The following is an 11,040-nucleotide window of genomic DNA, read 5'->3' on the forward strand; positions in this document are numbered from 1 at the left end:
GCTCTTCCCCTATTTCTCCCGTTCCTCGCGTCATGGAAATTGTGGTACGTATTTTCTTCTCGCGTCTCTCTCGTACTTTGCAGCCGCCGCCGCTGTTGCTGTTCACCTTTACAGTCTTTAGCTTCTCCTCTTCTTCTTCATCTTCTTCATCCTCACTCAGTAACTTCTGCCCCGACTCATTGTATGCCCACATTTTTTACAGTATACATGTTTCTTCTTCTTCTTTTTTACATGACCCTCCTGCAGACCTGCTGCTGGTAGAAAGAAGAAGAAAAAAAAATCATCAGCGACGTTGACACTTTTGACCAAACTGCATCTGGACGGAACGAAAATGAAATGAAAAAGGATGATTTGTCATTGAAATTTCCAGACTCCTCTGATGGATATTTTTAATTGGTGAGTTTTGATTTCTATTTCCAACCAAACGTAGTTGTGAACGACAGTAGCCTTGGACGTAGTTTCTAATCTGGTATATTGACGCGGTTTGGTACCCGACATAATAAATGTCATAGTCGGAATATGAACTGCATTATTTCGAAATGAATCCGATTGATTTATAAACGAAGCAGCGCGTGTTCGTGTGTCCGTATGTGCGTGCGTGCCGCTTTCTCTTTGCAACTCCACAGGTTCTTTTGAGTCGATAGTGATTTTTTCCCCCTGCCTCATAGAGCCAGTAGGTTAATGGAAAACCTTTGTAATTTAAAAAAAAAACAAAGAGTAAATCTCACAAAACTAAGGTTTCGATACACACATACACGTGTATATATATATATATATAGAGAGAGAGAGAGAGAGAGAGAGAGAGAGTTTTTTTTTACCAAAAACACCCCAAACAAACAAAACGGCAAACTGAATTATTCTAACTCTTAGTGAATTAAGTGCAGCAGAAAAATTGAACTTTATCTCAGCTCCAGCAGGGGTTTGATTTTATTGAATCAAACCTCCACTCCCAGGTTTAAATTCGTTTTTTATGAAAGGTTTATTGTTCACTTTATTTTTGTTGTCTCAGCAGCACATAAGAGTTTTTTGTTTCAGCCCATCCAGAGGAGGTTTAAGGCTTAAATATGTTTGCGCGAAAAATAAAGATCTGGCAGTGAAAGCGAGAACTGTTAACAAGAACTATGGGGATACTTCATACTTTTTCCACTACAATAGCAGAGCCAGAGAGTAAGTGATTTTCCACTGCATGAAACAGTAACAGGTATTAGTATCGGTACCAGAATCTACCAAGGGTATCCAAGGATATGTGCATATATTGAGATTACAAAACAACATTAAACAAAAATGTTTTTGTTTAATGCACTTTAATGCAGAAAGTGTCTACAGGAACCATATACTGTACCATGTAATATTTTTCATTAAGTACTTGTACCTGAATATATATAAAAAAAATTGTTGCCCTGCTCCAGAAACCATGCCCATTTCAACAACAGGAACAAGTTACAATAACCAGAGCTTTGAAAAAAAAAAAAAAAGTTCATCTAATACATACGTTTCAAACTCAAGGCCCGGGGCCCAAATGTGGCCCGCCAAGCCGTTTGGTGTGGCCCGCAGGAGCTTTAAAAGCATTTAGTAAATCCATGACGCAGAGTTTCTTAACCTGAGAAATTAAAAGTTATCATTTTATCATACAGAAATGAACAATATTAACATGCATTAGTCTGTTATGGAGTAGTTACATCCATACCAGTGGTCCCCAATCTTTTTTGTTTCCACGGACTGGTCAGCCAGTACCACCCGTTACCTCAGACTGGTACCAAGGTGCTGAGCATTGAAGGATCATTAAATTTTCAAAATAAAATATCTTTTAGACTCCATTCTCTTTGTATGAGTCTGAATGACCATTTATTTTTAAATATTGCCAAATTATCTTTATATAAAGAAAGTCAATGGATATGGTGGATTTTCTTTGAATGAAGTAAATTAGTAAAAAACTAACCACATTTTTTCACTGTGTCCCACTGTGGCCCGGTACCAAATGACCTATGGACTGGTACTGGTCCGCGGACCGGGGATTGGGGACCCTTGATTTATACAGTCTTCCATTTACAACCGGCCCTTTAAGGGGAACTGTATTGGTGATGTGGCCCACAGTGAAAATGAGTTCGACACCGCTGATCTAATAGAAGTAGAACCACAGATAGTGACAATGTGTGTGCACCTGTCCAGATTTAGACACGCTCAGCCTTTATTGTCTAACAATTTCATTCTAATTGAAACCCTCCTTTAGTCTCCGCCTTACCGAATTCCTTGGCCTGTTTCTTCTTTTTTTTCAGATGGCAAACGATCTGAGGCCAAACTGGTTGTGAAGGTGCTCGATTTCTTCCCTCCTGCCCCCCAAGCTGGACACAGCATGGCGGCGGGAGTAGCTGCGTGGCTTCCCTTTGCTAGGGCAGCAGCTATTGGCTGGATGCCTGTAGCCACCCTGCCAATGCCAGTTGCGCCGGCAGAGAAGAGCAAACGCCAGGACGAGCTGATCATCCTTAACGTGAGCGGACGGCGATTCCAAACCTGGAAAAACACACTCGATCGATACCCGGACACCTTGTTAGGAAGCTCTGAAAAGGAGTTCTTCTACAACGAAGAGACCAAAGAGTACTTCTTTGACCGGGACCCCGATTTGTTTCGAAGTGTGCTCAACTTCTACCGCACTGGGAAACTCCATTACCCCCGCTACGAATGCATCTCCTCCTACGACGAGGAGCTGGCCTTCTTTGGAATTATTCCAGAGATTATCGGTGACTGCTGTTATGAAGAGTACAAAGACAGGAAGAGAGAGAATGCTGAGCGTCTGATGGACGATCAGGAGGACAATAAGGATGCTAAACTGCCCAACATGACCTTCAGGGAGACCATGTGGCGAGCCTTCGAGAACCCCCACACCTCCACTATGGCTCTGGTTTTCTACTATGTCACGGGGTTCTTCATTGCTATTTCTGTTATCACCAATGTGGTGGAAACAGTCCCCTGTGGCTCTTCACCAAATCAGAAGGACGTCCCCTGTGGTGAGCGCTACACTGTAGCCTTCTTCTGCATGGACACGGCCTGCGTCATGATTTTCACCGTGGAGTATCTGATGCGTCTTTTTGCGGCTCCGAGCCGCTATCGCTTCATGAGGTCAGTGATGAGCATCATTGACGTGGTGGCCATATTGCCCTACTACATCGGCCTGGTGATGACTGACAATGAAGACGTGAGCGGGGCCTTCGTCACCCTTCGGGTTTTTCGCGTTTTCAGAATTTTCAAGTTCTCGCGCCACTCGCAGGGTCTGCGTATCTTGGGCTACACATTGAAAAGCTGTGCTTCTGAGCTGGGCTTCCTGCTCTTTTCTCTCACCATGGCCATCATCATCTTCGCCACTGTCATGTTCTATGCTGAGAAAGGGTCCACCTCCAGCAAGTTCACCAGCATCCCAGCCTCCTTCTGGTACACCATTGTTACCATGACAACACTAGGGTAAGTACAAAATAATAACTCAGATGATTTTTAAATGCGGGGTGGTTAATTGCTGTACATAAGTTCTATTGAGTTGAAGATGAGTGTGATGGATGTGAGGTCTTTTGAACTAACTTGATGATAAAGAAGAGTCAAAGATATGACCTCCCTTTAATTTGACAATTGACGTCTCCTATAGCAGGGAATTCATTGTGTTCAACTCGTAATGTGAGTCACTTTATCCATATGATTGTCATTGGAATCAGTGGCATCACTTTTTATTGAACGTATCTGCTCCTCAATGACAAAATGTTTGACTCTGAAGCCATGGTGAATATCTTAAAAGAGTGATCTACATCATGACATTTAAAGGAGTCACAGTGTTGTCCAGCATAGTGTGACTGTAGAAACATTGTCCTCCTGTTGCATTGGCAATAGAGGCTGTCACGTCAGAACGTTAGGTAAAACTCAAGGGCCCATCTTAATGAACAAAAAACAACTAATGCAGGACATGGTACCATTTTCCATTTGTTTAGGTAGCAGCTTCAGTCTTTGGGAAAATCCTGTGAATTATTTGCCTAATTTCTATGAAAACAGCGGACTTTTACCAATCCTAAAGGTTTGTGCTGCTGTTGCACAGATGATCCTAATTTCCTCCATCTGCCTTTGGTTTTTTTTTTCTGCTCTTCTACATCTTTCTTCACCCCCGTGAGGCGTTTGAGCTGCTGGCTTTGAAAATGTATATCAAAAGGCTACGTTTTTACTCATTTTCACTCAGGCTTTCACAGTTTTTTTTAACTTACTCATTTTCACTCAGGCTTTCACAGCCTTTTTTTTTAATATTGTTGATGAATTCATGTACGTGTAGCTCGAATTCATAGGCTGTTGTTAATACTGCTGCTGCCATTGCTGTTTTAAACAACTGGTCTTTGATTGAGTCTTTACAAGGTGTTAGCATGCGAACCGGATTCTGTCTAGTGTTTCTGCTTATTTTAATACCGTCATATATTTACGATTGAGGTTTTATTGTCACGAAGGAAGGAAGGAAGGAAGTTTCCGAACACAAAATCACACCATAAATTTTTATATTGCACGTACAGACACCGCTCTAATGCAGAATAGTAGAACGAATGCTAATCTGTTTTATTAGTGTTAGGCTGACAAAGTTGGAAGCTGATAAATCCTCCTGTGAGATATTGGAGTCGGGGGGCCATAAAAGGCTCTAAGCTCATGGTGCTGACACACTTGGCACTACGTCGTCCAAGGCTACTGTCGTTCACAATGTCTAAAGGTCTGTTGCCAAGAGAACATCTGATGCTTTTTTACGACAAGGTTAAGCCACGGACCGCGCAGGGCTCCAGCTGGCATTTAACACTCGGACTTCTACGAAGTTAGTGTACGAATTTACATTGGCGTTAAAAGGGGAGTTCAAAGGACAGTCGTGCAGAATACTGCTAGTTCTTCACTCTATCGACAGCAGTGGGGAAAACTGTCAGACAGAGACTCTGCTCCTGCACTGCAGTGAGCCTGAACTCTGTCAGACAGAGACTCTGCTCCTGCACCGCAGTGAGCCTGAACACTCTGAACGTGTCTCCTGTTGCGTCTACAGTAGGACAGTGTGTGTGTACATGCGTTTAAGTGTGTAAGCGCATGTGTATATGTGGTTGTTAAGGTGTTGGGGGTGTGGTTGTTGAGTGTGGCCTCATCAATAAAACAGGGGCCAGAAGTGTGTGTCAGAGTGACTAATGATGTGACTTGTGTATCTGCTGACTAATGCAAACCTCCCTGACATTCTGTGCTCTGCCCCCCTCTGCACAAGGATACACACAGAGGTAAACATGCATGTGGGCTCTGTTGTTTTATAGCGTTGTACAAACACTGCAGTGTATTTTTCATGTTCCTCGTCCATGCTGCAAACCTAGTGTTAAAGGAAGCTTCCTTACTGCATCTTGTTGTACAAGTTTGTATATCAACAAAGGACCAAGACGCTGCCCTTTCCAATTTGATCTTTCACCTCAGGTAAACAGAGTGGTGTGTTTGTTTTGTGAACCCATAAAAAACCGTTTTTTTTATTTCTTTTTTTTTTTTTTTTTTTTTTTTTTTTTTTTTTTTTTTTAGACTTTATTCTGTTAGTATCAGAGTCTGAATGACTGGTTGTTTTGCAACATTGTCAGATTATATTTCAATGAAAAAAAGTAAAGGGATATGACTGGATTCTTTTTGAATGAAGTAACTTATTCAAATTGAAGCACATTTTTTTCCACTCTGTCCCACTTATGCCCGTGCCAAACATATTTTCACTCTGACCTACGGACCATCATTGGTCCCTGGAGCCGAGGTTGGAAACCCCTGGTATAAGGAATGGGCTAAGGACCGAGAGACTGTCTATAATGGTTTTGCTCTTTTGCTTCCTGTCTTTGCATTTTACCCAGTCTATATGCTTATGCATATTTCAGTGGCTGCAAAAAGTTGTAGACTATTGTAGAAATAGTTGCCAGCCCTGTCTGTGGAGTTCATATTTGTAAATGATTTCATTTAGTGTTAGTGTTGTGTTTGAGACATAAAGTAAAAAAAAAAAAAAGAAAAAAAAAAGCACTCTCTCCATTACTTGTGGTTGTTTTCTCTCTATAAGAAAAAAATAATTTGAGGAAATTGTCACAATAAAGTTAGGCATTTTTTGTAAATAATTCAACAGGCGCTATCTAATGTGACCCTAAAATTAAAGCCTGCATATGTCGATATCTGTCGACATTCGAATCGTTCGAGTCATTTCCCCAGTCTTTTGTTTATTAACGGCAGTGTGTAAATGAATATACCTTCAAACGCTGTAGTTTACGAGGTAAAATGCTAAAGTGATCACTTTCATTTAATTTTTTTTTTTTTTTTATAGAAGAAAAGACAATTTTTAACATCTTACAATCCTGAATAAAAACTCATGTTTAGGGTAAATAAATCAGCCAGTGTTGTAGGCACCATTAGGACAGAGATGATGAGATCACGATTTGTAAAGTATCATTGGCATACCATCAAGATCAGCAAGGCCTTCTCTGTTGGCCTAAACCATATTTATAAAGTAATACAAAGTATTCTTACCATTCATTCCTATTCTCACCTTTTCTTTTGCTTGCGCTGCTTTCAGTCTCGTATACTTGGTGTTTTGTTCAGAATCAGCAGTGTGGTGTTTGTTTTTTTAACCAATTAGATTTTGAGTTGGCAACCTCAACATCTTCTAGCAGGCCTACAGTTACAACGGTGGTGTCAGTGATTCACAGTACGTGAAAACGCGGGGAAGACGCGCTCGTTTTCTTCTGAAGCATTCGCTATCTCACATCCCTTGTTCACGTCACATCCTCTCTTGCCCTCGTAACTGCTAAAATGCTGCCAAACATCAGCTGTTAAGACCGCAGGGGTCACTTGAATGTATGTTTTATGTTCAGCACTCTAGTTAGTTGGTTCAACCAAGCCTGTTGTTAATTATAGACAGCTAATTTTTACAAAAACAGTTTTTTTTTTCAACATTGGTTTATACAATTGTTGAACCGACAATCCCATTGGAATGAAAACTGATTATTTCTTTCAGTCCTGGAGCACATTTTTCATATTTAATCCTGTTGAATGCAACTAACATTTAATTCACTGACGTGAATAAAAGACATATTACAAATGTATAGAGAAGGGCCTATAGGGAAAGTAGTACTCAACCTTTACTTGCTCCTTTACAGTGCTTTCTGTGTGTATGAATGTGAGAGAGAGAGAGAGAGAGAATGATTGACAGCTCGACCAATCGATTGGAGCCTAATGGTAGTTAATTATTACTGTTGATTCTAATTCATATCCCTGTGACTGGAGCAAGGAGTCACGTAACAGTGTTTCGTGAGCCCCGTAAAATCCATAATTACCTTAAACAGCCATGATTACACTATAAGCACCCCACTGTACTGTACGCACCGACTGTAAGACAGCAAACAGTGTTCGTTTATCACGTAGCCCTGTGTCCTGCGCTTGCTGTTCATCAGTCACACCTGGTGCCTGAGGTACTGTATATATTTGTCATTTCTGCACCGCATCCTCTGTTATCATTTCATGGGTTCTGGTGGATTTTTATTAGTTTTGGCTTTTTTTAGTCGTAGTGTTCGCTGTGTCTTTTAGATGCTGTTCCCGGTTTAAGGACTGCACCCTGATTTCTGTGCCTTGTAGACCTGGCATTGAGTCTTGAGACTGCACATCCTCATGATAATTATACTGAAAAGACATCCCATCAGACTGTTCACACACACACTATCGAGTTGCGAACATGCACCATCAGCCCTGTAAATGCACACGAGCAGTAAAACCCACCACCACACTGTAAACACACACAAGCAAATGGTAAACACACCATAAAACAAACATTGTTATACTGCAAGAGATAAGATAAGTGTTATAAAAAGTCACCAAGCCCTTGTATAGACCACAACCCAGGGCAACATTTTTGAAAAAGTGGTCTTGGATGCTGTACTTTCAACAACTCTCTGTTTTCCGCAGTTGTGTTACTCCGTTTTTTTATCTCGGAAATTGATCGAAATTGGGGGTAAAATGGATGTGTGTGAACAGGAGTCTTCACCATGCCAAAGTAATTGACAATGTCCAGATATATATATGTGTATATATATGTATATATGTATATATATGTGTATATATATATGTATATATATATATACAGTATGTGTGTATATATATAAATGTATATGTATATATGTATATGTATATATGTATATAAATGTATATGTATATATGTATATGTATATATGTGTATATATATGTATATATATCTATATATGTGTGTATATATATATACAGTATGTATATATATGTATATATGTATATATGTATATATATATGTATATATGTTTGTATATATATATATACATATATATATATATATATATATATATAAGTAGGTAGCTATAAATGCCGTATGCACCCTTCTATGCTTCGTGTGCACCATACAGTCTCGGCAAGATGAACGATATAATGGGCAACATCTTCAGCAGCTAATGTGCCAGCCTTAACTGGCTGTTGTGACTGGCACAACAGTTCACTGATATCAGATGTGAGACCAGCAGGATCTTATATCATTTACTACCACTTGCTGAGCACTGTCATAAAATATCGCAGCATGCTCTTCCACTCTGCTACATCAAGTTATCTCTGAGGAAAAAAAAAAATGCATTCCCGCAAAGCTTCGTATGTCTGAGCTCATTCATCATCGGTCAGGAGCGTTACGTTGCACAAAGGCAAGTCCAGTTGTAGACTCTGAACATGGCAATTCTGCGTCAATCTCTTTTTACCGCATGGGCGGACATTTTTGTTTGTTTTTCTGTTGCCTTAAAGTGCAGACACAAACAGCCCTTAGAATACTTTATGTATTTGTTGTATTTTTTATGATTGTGGTAAAGTAACAGTCAATCTTAATCCTTTTGAGATTCTGACAGTCTTTTTGCATTATTTCATTCCAGAACAGGTGTAAGCTTGCATTCCATTGGTAGTCGTCTGTAAAAGTCCAATTTGTAATCAATTGGTTTTACTGCATTGATTTTTAAATAATGAAGGCCCCTGTCAGTCAAACTCTGTTTGCTCATTTGTGGAGCAAACAGTAAATAATTTATAGACATAGAGACATTGGAGACTTTTGAGGAGATGAGGAGACTGTCTGACTCCATGTCAGATGGAGACAGGCAGCATCAGGATTAGACCGAAACAGAGGACAGTGCTATTCATCAGGACATTTTATGGGCAGCTGATCTGATAAATAATTGAAAAAGAGAGTAGAGGTCACTGACAGAACCAGTCTGATAAATGTGATAACATTTTAATCTAATAAGTGACCGACGTCAGTGCAAGTATCATTGCAGAGATCAGGAAAAGAAAAGCAAATTTACTAGAGGGTCTTTGTTTGTTTGTTTTTTAAACATAGGTTCATAATTCCACACGGTTCTTCAGGGGGGTCTAATCTGAGCACTGAGCTGTCATTAAACAAATACATAATCACTGTTTTTAATCTAGTGTTCAAAAAAACTCCTACTGTTGGGATTTGTGGTGAATGTTTATTCACCAATCAAACCAAAAAATCCATTGAGTAGTTTTGGAAATCATTGATATGATGATCATTTCTCGTCTCTCTTTTTTGCTGCAGCTTTCTGCTGCTTTTTGCACTAAATGTGAAACGGTTCCAAGGAAATTTTCTGAATTTAAAAAAAATCAACAACTGTATACCATCATGTAGATCTTGTTTATTTACCTTACCTTTTAACAATAATCCTTGCAAATTCTCTCAATATATTTTAGAACACATGGCCCGTGGGCCAGCATTTGCATTTTGTCTCTCGGTCAAAGGAACTGCATCTCATCACTGTAACGTTTTTTTTTAATTACTATTGTGGTATTTATCTTTTTTCGTGAGCTTTTTCCTGCAAATCATCGTCCCATTCACCTCTTTTCACCGGCTTCGTCTTCTAACCCTTCGAGAATAAAAATGACTCATTAAAATAAGTCACTGATGCACCAGTTTGTAAAATTGTTTTCATGCATCTTAGGCATGTCCATGCCACTGGTCTGCCTTGTTCTAAAGTAAACAGCCGGGTTTTGTTTCTATGTGAAGCATCATCTGTGATTATGTTTGGCGTTCTCTTTTTGCATCTTATCTGCCTTTACCTTTTCTTCTTTGTCTATTACGAGGACTTCCATAGCCTCAAGTACTCACTAAGTCAAGAAAGGACCATGACTTTGGGAGTACTTGAGGCTAAGGAAGTCCTAGTAATAGCCTGAGTTTTTCTTGGCAAGAAAAATATTTCCACTGGCATACGTTTCATTACCAGCTAGAGGGAGTATCGAAACCATCATCGCCACCCCGATTTGTAATACTCTGTCTCAAAGGCACATCCCCAATTTGATTTGACCAACCTCGTTTGGCCACCTAGTCTCAGCAGGGCTTGAATTACATTTTTTTTGGTAAAGGCGCACTGGTGCACATAAAAAAAAAAAAATTTTAAAAATTACTTGCACCAATTAAAAAAATGCTTGCACCAGCAAAATGACTGAGTAAGGCAAAAATAAAATTTTAACAAAATATTTGAAAATGCTTGCACCAGCAAAATTACTGAGTAAGGAAAAAATAAAATTTTAATCAAATATTTTATACCTTTTGTTGTGTTAAACTTGCTATGATTTTGTTTTTTACAATTTTACAAAAACAAAGACCTTCTACATGTAAAATATTAGGTATTTAGGGGCCAAACATGAGTGTGTCGCTATCGCTTTACCAACACCTTTCCCAACGCTAGTTTCTTGTCATTTCATTTATTTATTAAAAAATTAGGATTGGATTTGAGCAGACGGAGTTTCAGTCTTGATTGTGGAACATCAGTGCAGTTCCATTTGTGAGCAAAAGCCTTCTGTTTTTTTTCCCACATTGAGCTTTTAACACCTCCATGCACATATCACACACGTGAGCTAAAAATAGCAAGGATTCACTCCTCCCCTCTTTCTTTCTTCCACCTCCCTCCTACTTCTCACCATCTTTCTCAACACATTCTCCTTTTCCTGTCTGCTTCTCACTCAATCCCC

The 11,040-nt window shown here is 39.5% G+C and overlaps 1 protein-coding gene across 2 annotated transcripts in view; it reads left to right on the forward strand.

Moving 5' to 3' along the window:
* Positions 1–11,040, forward strand: part of kcnd3 (potassium voltage-gated channel, Shal-related subfamily, member 3) — an 89,098-nt gene that overhangs the window by 22,328 nt on the left and 55,730 nt on the right. The window contains exons 1-3 of one of the 2 annotated variants that reach the window (XM_008317920.3): positions 18–44; positions 247–396; positions 2,277–3,456. In XM_008317920.3, coding sequence (XP_008316142.2) covers positions 2,354–3,456 — 1,103 coding nt within the window. In that variant the 5' untranslated portion in view covers positions 18–44; positions 247–396; positions 2,277–2,353. Of the gene's footprint in view, positions 1–17; positions 45–246; positions 397–2,276; positions 3,457–11,040 lie in introns of those variants that run through there. The other variant, XM_025059114.1, reaches the window with a different exon arrangement.

The sequence above is a fragment of the Cynoglossus semilaevis genome, chromosome 10, assembly GCF_000523025.1.
Source record: "Cynoglossus semilaevis isolate Cse_v1.0 chromosome 10, Cse_v1.0, whole genome shotgun sequence".
NCBI classification, from domain to species: Eukaryota; Metazoa; Chordata; class Actinopteri; order Pleuronectiformes; family Cynoglossidae; genus Cynoglossus; species Cynoglossus semilaevis.